This window comes from Ptychodera flava, chromosome 9 (assembly GCF_041260155.1).
Source record: "Ptychodera flava strain L36383 chromosome 9, AS_Pfla_20210202, whole genome shotgun sequence".
In the NCBI taxonomy this organism is placed as follows: domain Eukaryota; kingdom Metazoa; phylum Hemichordata; class Enteropneusta; family Ptychoderidae; genus Ptychodera; species Ptychodera flava.
The window spans coordinates 853,664-867,406 of NC_091936.1; the positions used below are offsets into that span (position 1 = coordinate 853,664).

At 38.9% G+C, this 13,743-nt stretch overlaps 1 protein-coding gene across 1 annotated transcript in view; it reads left to right on the forward strand.

Moving 5' to 3' along the window:
• Positions 1–13,743, forward strand: part of LOC139141337 (glucose-6-phosphate 1-dehydrogenase-like) — a 242,010-nt gene that overhangs the window by 15,250 nt on the left and 213,017 nt on the right. Inside the window, exons 2-3 of the mRNA XM_070710971.1 lie at positions 6,911–6,948; positions 9,422–9,530. Coding sequence (XP_070567072.1) covers positions 6,911–6,948; positions 9,422–9,530 — 147 coding nt within the window. The remainder of the gene's footprint in view (positions 1–6,910; positions 6,949–9,421; positions 9,531–13,743) is intronic.

Sequence of the window (13,743 nt, forward strand, 5' to 3'; positions counted from 1 at the left end):
TTTCCAGTCATCACGCTGGCGCCATACGATCCCAGTCCCATAACTTTTCGTGGCGCGATATCGTTGGCTCTGAGAGTCTCCAAGATGGCATCCATCACTGTCTCAGCTGTGCCGTTATGCACGGTGACATTTCTCAAGAAGACAGTTTTCGGGCCTGCATGAGAAATTATGCGAATATAAACAATCAACTTTTTATGGACTGTAATATTGACGCTTTCATCGACAAGGATGCCTATGTAGGGACTGCGCCTGATCAGATTACCAAGTTCACCACGTACGGTATCGGCGATCGCTCTTTGCATGTCATGAATAGAGTCGGCATGGATGTATGGATCACATTTTTCGAAAGCCTCGCAACCATTGAGCTTTTGGAGCTCTATCATTTTCGTCAATTTCGAATCGGGGAGATCTTCCTTTGCCAGAAAGTAAACAGTACGCATAACACCGAGTTGCCCATCACTCTGCTGGTCCGAAAATTTTTCCACTGCCCTTGTCATGGTTGTCCGAAGTCCTCGCAAACCACAAGCATCACGATGAGACTGGCTATCTAAATGTCGCGTTAAGGCGGAACGTTGGATGTCGCGGCTGCCTTTCGTGAATGAATTCACAGTTTTGGCTAGATCACAAATCTGACAGAACATTTTCCTTTTTTCCAAATCATATCGTACCCATGGAAATTCTTCAGTCCATTTTTTGTTAAACCTGTCATGGACACGTCTCAGTGGTTCCGTCGGAGGCAGGTTTCCAGTCACTGTCTGGTTTTGTATTGGTGTTTCACCACCTCGAACTTGGCTTGGATCGAAAGAGTCACCATCAGATCGCTGTTCTACAGTCGTAGTACCGTGACCGGCTGAACTTGAAGCCTCTCCGTTTGTTTCATTGTGTTTTTCAGACTCCAAATCATGATTATCACCACTGGCTGATGTGGTTGATTTCCACATAAAATCGAGTGTTTTTTGACGTTTGGCCATCTTACAGCACTGACGAAAATGTGGTTCTAGTACGGAACGAATCGGTACACTTGAGTGAGCGAGTCAAGAACATGTGCTCCAGACGACGCAATGAGAAATTGATTGACAGAAATGATCAAACTTTGTTGCAATTATTAGGTGCAAAGTATAGTGGAAACTTTTTGTGTATCAATTTGTTTCAATAGACAGCATGGCACATGTGACGTGACAGTGGAGCCGCCGTTCCGCAGTTCAGTTCAGTCAAAACAATCAGAAGGGGGGAGACACGTTAATCGACTGCGTACAGCATGTACGCAAGCACTTATTATTTTGCGTACGGTCGCCCAAGAAATGCGTAAAATACGCAGAATTCTACGCTAACGGAAACACTGGCAATGCACTCGAGTCGAATACATAGACAATGTCTCTGATTTTTCTTGTGAGGTGGGATGAGGTAAGGTATACAGCTGCCGCTATGTTGTCATAAGTACGGACCGAAAGAAAGTAGGAGTTATACTTGTAAAATATGAACTTTAGTAGCAGTCAAGTCTACTAGCTATAGAAGTCGAGCGAAGTCTGCACGCCACGGTCATTCCACTTGCTTTTGTGGAGTGACTGTGCTTACGTCGTTCGACCATTTTCAGCTTTTGTGCTAGGTGTTGGTACAATGAAGCGTCTTTTCAGTTCTTTTGTACCGATGTCGCATCGCAATTGCCATGTGGTGTCAGAATTCGAAAATACCACAAAAACATAGTCCCTTGTAGAGGGACTGTGACGAAAATAATATTCAATCAAACTTTACAGGAGAAATAGTTGCCGTTTCCACACACTGCCTTGCATGCAAATGCTGTTCGAGTCGTTTGATTTTGGTATTATCGATATGTACGTGATTCACACCTTCCAACCGGCTTAGCATATTAACTAACCCTGAAATTTCGGGGTTGCATACATGGCTAGTTAGCATCGGCGAAGTTGTAATGTGCTTTATACATGGGAGTCTATGGAGAACTGCTTTATACATTGGAGTCTATGGAGAACTGCCTTATACATGGAAGTCTATGGAGAACTGCCTTATACATGGGAGTCCATGGAGGTGTAAACTAAAAAGTCCTCTAGCACGGCCTAATTTGATCACATTGTGAAACAAATCGACGTGCATCTGTATGGGATAGGGTTTGAAAGAAATTGACCAGGGCATGTCCGAGATAGCTGCCTGAACGGACGGACGGACAGACGGACATGACCCAATCTCTAAGTCCCCCATGGACTTCGTCCGTGGGGACTAAAAAGTATTTCTATCCCTTTAATATCATACAAACACAGATAATTAATGTAATAAAAACTAAACAAATATTTCTAAAAACTAGGTACAAACTATCAAGAACAACATACGAAACATTGTGATCCGTAAAATTAGGAACTCCTGAATTCCGAGAAAGCTGTTGCTACACTTGAGATCATAAAGTGTTTGAAAAATTTTTGAATTTGAACGGAATATTCATCATTGTGGTTTAATTTTCATTTGATAAGTGTAAATGTCAAGCACTTTAATGGTCATGTTTTGCTGATATATATTTCTTTAGACGTTTTTCCATAATTTTTCACTGTTGTACACTTATAGATGTAATGTTTATATAATGATTACAAGTATAATTGTAAACTCTCATTGTTGAATGCTTATTGTTTGAATTTTTTTCTTGTCTCTCTACAGGATAGTGCGCAAGCTACAAAGTTTGCTACATCAAAAGCCATGAATGGACCTTGTGAAATGAAACCAATGAAAATACAAGTGTAATTGTGGCTCAACATATTACTCATATATGACAAATAAAAATACAGTCAAGAAAAGCAAACATAGTAACCTGTATCATGTAAATCAAAGTAACCTATGTCATAATTTAAATGTAACCAAAGAAAGCACACTTGAAAGTAACACCTGTAACAACCAACAAAGTAATAGTACCAACAAACATGTAACTGATGTAACCAACAAGGGTGAACAAAGTAACTTGTACTAGTAAACCGACAAAGTAATTTGTGTCCAGATAAAAATGGAGACAACAGAAGTACATATGTTAGCAGTACTAAATAAGATACAACAGCAAAGTATAGTTGATAGCAGCAACAGACATTGTAAACTAATTCTGGTACGTGGTAGTACACATCAAGGAAGTACACAATTTAGTATTTGATCCAGAGGCAAACAGTGCACATGCAATGCATTTATTTCCTTTGTATGTCATTATACAAATGCACCTTATGACAAGAGCAGATTTAGATAAAATTCTCCACCTGGGAGATGAACTATGCATTTCCATTATTACAGATTTCAAACTGAATGATAAATTTGTTAATGACCTGCTCATGTTCGATGACCTACCACACACTGCCTTCATAAATCCATGGCATTATGGCATCAAAAGGGGTGAAATATATACCTTTGTGATCATTCACCTTGTAAAAGCTATTTTTGCCATTTATAACTCACGCAAGTTTTTACAAAACCAATAAATAATACAGTAACTTCGATTTTAGGGCTTCATCAACTCCATGTAATTTGAATCATGGCAAAAAGCTCCAGGCTTGGAGCTTCCATCACATAATATGGAAGAGCCATCTTCCAATTGGTATTGCATTGTCCACTCACCCAGGCTGTGCATATTTACATAACTATTGTTGAGACTGAGTATCCTTTGCAAACAATGAATCACTTATGATGAACTGTCCACTGTCAGATTTTGTGCTGCTGTTTACTACTAACAAGTGAGAAATTTGACAGTGGACATTTTATTATACGTGATTCATCATTTATGCAAGGATGCTTGGTATCAACAATAGTTATGTAAATACGCACAGCCTGGTTTGAGCCTGGGTGACTGGACAATGCCATACACACTAGAAGATGGTCCTTTCCATATCACATGTTGCAAGCTCCTAAGCTTGGAGCTTTTTTCCATGCTTCAAATTACATGGACTTGATGAAGCCCTAAAATGAAACTTCCTGAACATATGTAAAATCATCCTTGGTGAACTCCCCTTTCAATTTATCTACAGTTACTTTATTATCATTTGCATATCCATTTATTGCCGCAAGTTTGCTTAGCGTGATGACTTTAGCCTCTTAGATTACTTAGCGCTTATATTACTCTACAATTTTTATAATTATTTTCCATTTCAATCAGAGTACATTTGCATTTTTGTTAGTATTTTATTCAGCTTCGATATTTACTGTACACTTACTAACATTACGGTATATTTTATTTACTCATTACATCACTCTTTGGATTTACTTCATACATTTCTGCCATCAACAACCATTTACAATATATTGCCTGCTTGATTGTTCAGTGTTTATTACCTTCTCGTGTCTATTTATAGACAGAGAAGGTATTAGAGTTGAAAACCAGTATGCTGCTGTCAAGTACTTCCGTCTGTCAAGACTTCCGTCTGTCAAGATCCGTTGACGTCATGCCATTGTGATGGGTCATATAAAACTGGTGGGGGTGTTCATGGCTCAGGTTGAGGTGTGGGAGAACGATTTTGAGCTATGACAAAAATCAAAAGGGACTTAGCGGCATAGCCACAGTGTTAAGCCTTTCTCCAAGGTTTCTTAGTTGACTACAATCTATTACTGACTACTGAGCTGATGTTAGGGGTACTCACTTTGTGTTTGCTCACTCTGTGAGCGCTAGTGTTTGGTACTGAGTTGCGTGGATATCCCCTCATGGCCTCACGTGATCTTGGCCTGTTGCATATCTGCAGAGATGATCATATGCCTCCGAGTCTGAAAACTGTCATTGTGTAAGCCTGTCGGCATTTTCCTTGCATTTTTTCTCATTTAATTTTGCAAAATATCGGCGAGTACCTCAATATTTCAAGATAACCCTTTCTTCCCAATCGTTTCCTGGAGTTTCAGAGTCATAATGAACGAAAATGAGTGAAAGTTTTAGACAGGAAAATCGGACGTCGGCCATGTTCAATGTTTACAGTACAATCAGAAGTTTACGTGGAGGAATTAACCAACAAACACTATTCATGATGCCCGCCCTCTAGAGGCAGACCCTCCTATATGAAGTACCACATTTGATGCTTGTGGAAAGCTTGACCACACAATGGAGCATTTAAACTTTTAGAAAATGACAAACTGAATAAGAAGGTATTCAGAAAATGTCAAATACTGCGGAAAAATGCGCAAATATTCAATATTAACAGGTTAACTGACTGCATGGTCAGCTATAAAAAACAATGAAAATGTTTATGATCAAAAGTTTTTGAGATGCGCACATTTTAACAAATACAGAAATTATTAACATTATAAATATAAGACCAAACTATTTTTTTCAGGGATGGGACAGGTTGGAAATGAGGGGTGAGAGACAAAGGCACTCCTATTGCTGCATGTGGATGCAGCCACACCATTTCATTTACAGCATACTTATTCACTGTGTTGTGTTCAAGTTCCATATTGTACTGACTGTCATACAAGGATAACATGAGCAAATCAATTAGAAAAGGATCAATGCTGTTGTGTGGATTTTGCTGAACATGGCTGATTTTAATATTTCGCCCTATATATTTGATATCCAGCAAAGGCATATTTTGATGTAAAGTCAAAATTAACACTACATTGCTGACAATATATTTTACCGTTTCTGCATGAACTTTTCTTTTTTAAATTATAGTATATTAGTACTTCAAACAGATTAACAGTTATCGTGATGTCAACCTATAATTTTACATCACAAAGACTAATTCTGCCAATTTTTTTTTTTCAGTCATTTTATAAATTTTGCACTGCACAAGATGATTGAACAAATTGCAATGTTTGAATTTGTAAACTCAAAGAATAAAAATCCTTTGGTCACAGGTTAAATTATTTTTTAAAAGAAATTTACTCTTAAACACTTTTAGCATATATTCTTTACACGGTCATGTATTTCAAGGAAAATATGCCTATTAAAAACAGTAATTTCTTCAACAATTTCTTCACTTCAATTTTTTTTCAATACTATGACAATTATCAGCCATGAGGTTATACAAACACAAGACCAGATAAGCGTTTTTCATCATTTTCACAGGACTCTTTGGAAAATCCATTAAAAACAGTTAAAAGTGACTTAAAATGATCACTTGGTATACATTTAATTTACAGATGCCAGGTTGTGTATTTCACATGCACTCAGGTCAGTAAGGAAGTGCGTCATTACTATTTTGGACTGTTAATTCTTATTTCTGAATTATTTAACTTTTTCGCACATTGAACTATCTTTAGGCAGTTTATACTGTAGCTTAGAATTTTTTTGATTGACGTATTTAATCATCTTTTGGGTTCTTTGGGTCCATATCCCACCTCATGCCCCTACATCATCGACTATTTACCAACAACTCCATGCCAACAACCAATTACCTGACCTGGCCGCACATTGGAGAAGGTACAGCGTCATTGACGGTATTTTATATTGAATAAAATTTGTTTACAGTTAAAATCCATACTTGTCCCATGTCACTTTTTTCCCCAGCTGTCAGCTATAAATACCAGGTGGCTATTCTTTAACATTTGAAGTGCAGGCACAATCAACAACTTCTCCTCTATGTCAGTATGTAGAGCTAACCCATTCAAACTCCCATATGGCCAAGAGTACTGTATATGCGCCAGTGAAAACTCTTCTTATAGGTTTGAGATTGCCTGGCTTTGAGTTTGTCTGTATGTATATGATATGATTGTATGGGTGTGTGTACTGCAAAAACTCAACAGCCGCAGCACCTACCCATTTAGTATTTAATGTACAGGTGCACCCAGAGATAGAGTAGTTTTACAATGTGCCAGTTGTGATCCAGTGCCATTGGCACTATTTTTGGTTTTGGTGTGAAAAAATGATTGGCCAAATACATGTATTGGAGAAATAGATTAAAACATGACCAAACACCAATTTCTATTATCTGTTATCTTTATCTTTCAGGGTGATCTGGCCAAAAAGAAAATCTACCCAACTCTCTGGTGAGATATGTATTATTTAGACATATAATTTCAAAATGCTGTTTGACAATGCATGTAAAAGGTTACCAAGCGTGTTCATTTCTAGCCGGATGCGGGCAAATTTGACCAGCTACTTCCGTATTTTGGCCGGCTTCTTTCCAGCACTGTTTCGTTGTCTAGCCCCGAAATTCTGGTTTTGATAACAATATTTGATATTTTGGTGGTCTTGCAAGCCGGAAATAATATTTCAGAAGTGCCGATGTGGCTATATGTAGTCTGGCAATTTACATGGTGAACTTGTTGCTAGTACTGTAGTATACTGCTATCAGCAAATGCGTTGTACTATACTGGGAATCGCTCTCGAGGTCCACCATGCTTTCCCGATCACAGCCGACGTTCACATCGAGTATAGCCGAACATTGGACTAACATACAAGTATGTAATGCCCGCGAATAGCCGACCATTTCAGAATGAAGCCAACATTGTTTCACTCAAACGCGGAAGAGAAAGTCGACGCTTGAGAGCTTTGGTTTTCTGCGTAAGAATAGGGCCTTGTCTGATGGGTTTGGTAGGTTTTTGATCAAATCTAAAGTGACCAAAAGTTACTGAGTCTCATTTGTCATACTTTTGAAACGCCATGTCAATCCAGCCATGGTCGATCACAATGTCAATATTCAACTCTAGTCGATCGACATCACGTTTTGTGGAGGGGCCGTGGTTGGTGTGCATCGTGGAAGAGAAACTCGACGCTTGAAAACTTTGATTTTCTGCGTAAGAGTAGGACTTTGTCTGTTGGTTTTGGGAGGTTTTAGATCAAATCTAAACAAACAAAAGATTACTTGGTCTCACTTTTCATACCTTTGAAACACTACGTCGATCACAGTGTCAAAATTTCAGGTCGACCGATATCGTGTTGTGTGTACTGTGATACAATCAACTGCCGGTGCTTTGTACACATACGGTGAAGTACAGGTTGGCGTTTGGTGTCGTTAGTTTGGGATTTTATCAAACATGAACACTGAAATTTAGCTCTCTTTTTCAGTTATATGCAACATCGCCAAAAAATCAATAATCAGCTCGCGGATTCATTTTATTGTGAAATTTAATAGTACAGTGAATTGAAATCACTGAAAATTGTGTTCCTATAATTCAGTGAATTGAATAAACTGTTTGATATTACTGTATCTTCAGTCAAGTTTATTTAAATCAGTAAAAAACTTTGTACAGCCAGACTGGTCAGGATTCTAGCGGATCGTTTTCTTGGTTGTGAAAACCCCTTTCTAAGATGTATTTCAAAATGTTTGTTCAAGTCATGTGCTAAATATAACTCTACACAACAGTCTGGTGAAATTTTGCTATTATCCCTGCCAACTGAATGCAATTGACCAGCTCGAGTGATATCAAATTAATTTTTCTGACGTTTTGTAAAAACCTTATCCCACGAGAACATGTTGTAATTGATTGTGATAATGATTATTCTGTATGCTGAAATGGTTTTTCATACTGTACAAGAATGCATGAAATTACTCCAAAATGTCTTAAAATTTAAAAATTTCTTGCACACAAGGAGGGGGAGCCCCTCCCCGAAACCCTCCCTTTGTGTGTATGTTGAAATAGCCTTTTGTACACTGTATAAGAATGCATGAAACTGCTCAGAAATGTCTTCAAATGTAAAAAAAATACCCTAACACCTTAACACTTATGCTGAAATGGTTTTTCATACTGTACAAGAATGCATGAAATTACTCCAAAATGTCTTAAAATTTAAAAATTTCTTGCACACAGGGAGGGTGACCCCTCCCTGAAACCCTCCCTTTGTGTGCATGTTGAAATAGCCTTTTATACACTGTATAAGTATGCATAAAATTACTCAGAAACATCTTTAAATCACGGTAATATTTGGTTTACAGGTCCCTAGGATGACCTTAGTGAGATAATTTCATACAGTCAGGAAATACTTAATTTTGTATCCATGTCTATAGTAGCTTCAGGGACTTTGGCCCTATGTTATTTCTTATGTACATGTAAGTGATTAGGCTACGTTCATAAATAACGGTGAGGGGCGGAATTCAGGGTGGATTCGAAAATTTTGGGAGATAGTAGAAGGGCACTTACAAGTTTTGATCTGCCTATAGGGAGACATGAAAATGTTTTGTTCCCTTTTACTTTTTATGATTCCAAAATTTCAAAGGTAATTCAATGAAAATTTAACAACATTTAAAATGTCATCCAATTGTAGCCCAGATGTAGCCCTAAAATGTAGCTTCCTGTACTATTTTTATCATTTTTGTAAAAGATCACGCAAGTTCTAAATGGCAAAAATAGCTTTTCCGGGGTAAGTGACCACAAAGCTAGCACATAAGTAAAAATCATCCTCGATGAACTTCCCTTTTAAGTGATGACTTGCCCCCTTCAATGGCTATTTCTTAATAGTGAATTGTTTCCTTTCAAAATTCACACAAATTTCATCTTAATCTTACATGTCATTTTACAGGTGGCAGTACAGAGAGGGTCTTTTGCCTAAAAACACAATATTTGTTGGATACGCAAGATCTGCTCTTACTGTTGATGGCATCATGGCAAAATCACAGCCTTACTTGAAGGTGAGAATGTTATCAAATGATTAAGAAGAGCTTTTTAGTCTCCACGGACAGCGTCCGGGGGGACTTATAGGTTTGGTCATGTGCGTGCATGCATGCGTCCGTGTGTTCATGCAGATATCTTAGAGATGCCTGGAGCTATTTCATTCAAAGTTGGTACAAGGATTACTCATTATGTCCTACATATGCAAGTGAATTTGTTTTGTGATACAATCCAATGTGGCTGCATCGTGGTCATTTTGTTACGATTTTTTCATGTACGGAGCCATAACTCAGGCACACCTAAACCGATTTTATTGTAAGTTGGTACAAGGACATCAACCTTTGTCATGCATATGCATGACAGTTTATTTCTCAATACGATTCAATATGGCTGCATGGCGGCCATTTTGTTACGATTTTTTCATATACTGAGCCATAACTTGGCACATCTCAACCGATTGTATTGTAAGTTGGTACAAGGACATCAACCTTTGTCATACATATGCACGTCAATTTGTCTCAGAATATGAGTCAAAATGGTCGTGTGGCGGCCATTTTTTGCTCACGTGTGAACACGTGAGCATATGTCGCAGCGATGTCTGTCTGTCTGTGTGTCTGTCTGTCTGTCTGTTGGTCCATTTTCTCAAAAACGGCTGAACGTATTTCAGTCAAATTTGGTAGACATCTTCAGAATTCAAATGGCTAGAACTGAAAAGGTTTTGGTGGGCGTGGCTTGGATATTAATGAAGTTATGAAAGTTTTAATTTTTCTGTTACGCCGCGTATGACAAGTGAAAACAATCGACTGTTTGAGGGCGCTGTGAAATGTGCTTGTCCAGGTTGGCTACAGCTGGATAGCTCTGGTTTCAACCACGGTCCCTCCGTGTTTCAACCTCGTATTGAACATTAAAAATATGATATTTTATTACTCATTCAACTCACTATTCAAGATAAAATATCGTTTAGCAAATTAGCTTTATCCTTGGTAATTGATTGTTTCCCTCGCTGCTCGATCGCCAGAAATGAGTACATACGTTCTCTACCTAGCCTCATGGCATGGAAGTGCTGATGAATAATAACTTTGGGTCAAAGGTATTGAAGAGTCCAATCAGGTTCGTGCACAGAGTCCAAGGCCATGACCTACTTCATGTACTTCTGCACTGTTTTGATTTTGCTTCGCCAAGAAACGTGTTCGTCATTGTCCATAGAAGTATGTTTGCTCTCCTTTTAGGTTGTTTGTGAAACAAATTCCGGGATAGGCCTTGGAATGCATACGATCAGCATCGCGGCAGTGCATGTAGCTAGCCCTACGAGTATGACGAGAGTGTCCGGCTTTGGCTACGCCGCCTCCCACCTCCGGTAGGCGGCGTAGCCAAAGCCGGACACTGTCGCCATACTCGTAGGGCTATGCATGTAGCGTACCATGCTTGTGTAACTGCCGAGCTCAACGTGCATTCACGGTTGATACTCGTGTACAATCATGATGTGTTCAATTCTGATGAAGATTCATAAGTCTTACTTTTGCAGTCTTTTTTCCGTACGATAATCCCGACAATACGTGTTACTGTTAGACGAGGTGGCCATTTATGATAAGTTTCAATACTGCACAGCTACATAGCGTCACTATCGTGTGATCGAGGTACAGCGTTGTTGAACGGGATACAGAAACTCTGCAGAGGGAGAAACGATCGTTGACATGAACAGTCAATGTACTTCAGCACGTAGTCCGCAGATAGCGGATCGAGAAAATAAACGTGTCCCAGTAAATAACGGAATATTTATGTACATTAACTCGATATTAATCAAATTTCCAGCTCATCGCAAAAAAATGTATTGCAAAGATTAATTTGTCACTGACAAATACTGCACTGTATGGAAAAAACAGTCTGTAGAATACTTCAACTTCAAGTGGTATTACCCGAGACAAACACTTGTGTTGTCAATTTTGATTTCATTTCATAAACTTCATACTTCATCGAGTATCGTGTATTTCAGCCTTTGTGAAGCCATTTTATTGATATTTTCAATTTTTGTCTTGGCTTTGTTGTGGAACATGTTGAATCGTCTCCGTGGACATGTAGGCAAAAGTGTGACGGGGTCGAAGTGACTTGGGTACCTGGGGCCGACCAAAACCAGTGTGAATTACTGGGGTCAAAGCGACAGCGGCCGGGATGACGTGTTCCCCAAGCGAGCTACCTTCAGAAGTCTGTTTCATCGCAAAAAACGTCAACTTTTAAAACCCGTCATTTATTTACTGATGTTATTCTCAGCATCACAAACATATACGCCTCTGCTATGTATCACAGCAAATAGTTATATTTGAGCGCCCCGTAAATGGGATCCTCGTTTTTTTGCGAACCCGGAAGTGTGTCTTGCTCAATGCATTTCCTACCCATAGCGAGGGAAACTGCCCGCATTCCCATGCTCCCATGCACCCTTTTTCAATGCCAGTGCAACGCCATCTGTGCAAAATTTGTGGTGGTATGCTCCCGTGTGATGGAAAACCTCTCTTATTCTAACAATGACGTAGTTGACTTTGGACTTCGATTTCGTAAATGTGATATCCATGCAGTGAGTTTGGGTTGGCGCGCTTATAATGCAATCTTCGCCCGCCTGCGGTCCGATATCCCGCATTTATTAGCGATATTTATCTGTTTTGACTTGACCAAAGTTGGCAAAACTTGCTATGTACATTAAAGATACTATGATACAAGATTATTGAAAGTCATTTGACATTTTTTCAGCCAATTCCCAATATGCATATTTAATGAACCTTCCAAATTAGGGATATATACTGGCATTTACTTGATAAAATTTGGCGAAACATGCTGTGTACATTGATCATTATACCAGGTTATAACAGTATTGAAAGTCATTTTGCATTTTCATGTCAGCTAATTCATAATTTGCATAAATAGCTAACAAGCTTTCACGGTTTGGCATATAGAGCTTGAAGGACTTGACCAAAGGTAATTACACATGTTATATTGTGATACAATGACAGTACTCAAAGAAATTAATTATTTTTATTTCAGCTAATTACATATTTGAATACTTAATGACCTTTAGAATTGATCTGTGGTGAAATTCATTGTGTTGATCATAACACTTTAAATGTAGCAAAGCAATGTAGCAAAGGTTCAAACTTGCACATAAATGCAATATTATGAAACACGTGAGTATTTTCAGTTCATATCTGGTGTTACTATTTTTTCATGTCTCGAACCATAACTCAGATATGTATCAACAAATATTATTCAAAGTTAGTACAAGGACATTGACCTATGTTATACATATGCATGTTGATTTGTTTTATGATAAGATTGAATATGGCTGTGTGGCGGCCATTTTTTGCTCACGTGTGAACACGTGAGCATATGTCGCAGCGATGTCTGTCTGTGTGTCTGTCTGTCTGTCTGTCTGTCTGTCTGTCTGTCTGTCTGTCTGTTGGTCCATTTTCTCAAAAACGGCTGAACGTATTTCAGTCAAATTTGGTAAACATCTTCAGAATTCAAATGGCTAGAACTGAAAAGGTTTTGGTGGGCGTGGCTTGGATATTAATGAAGTTATGAAAGTTTTAATTTTTCTGTTACGCCGCGTATGACAAGTGAAAACAATCGACTGTTTGAGGGCGCTGTGAAATGTGCTTGTCCAGGTTGGCTACAGCTGGATAGCACTGGTTTCAACCACGGTCCCTCCGTGTTTCAACCTCGTATTGAACATTAAAAATATGATATTTTATTACTCATTCAACTCACTATTCAAGATAAAATATCGTTTAGCAAATTAGCTTTATCCTTGGTAATTGATTGTTTCCCTCGCTGCTCGATCGCCAGAAATGAGTACATACGTTCTTAGCCCTGCGTACGATGCTGTGTGTTCCGCTACAGCTAATAGCCCCGCTCACCACAGCCCTGCAAAGACCCGTACGTAGAGTTGGTGACTTCAAATCCATTTTTGGACTTGACGTAAAAAGCCAAATTACTGCCGAAATTCAGCGTTCTTGGGCCCAAGTCGTATCCCTGCCTACCTCAGCTACTCGATCGCTTCCAAAAATGCCAGTCTTTTATTCTTTTTTCGTAAATAACCGTCGATGTCGGCAACTCTCTCGCTAGCCCTGCGTACGTACGCAGTGTACGCTGTGCATTCCCTGTGTGCGTTCCTAACACACAGCGTACACTGCGTACGTACGCAGGGCTAGCGAGAGAGTTGCCGACATCGACGGTTATTTACGA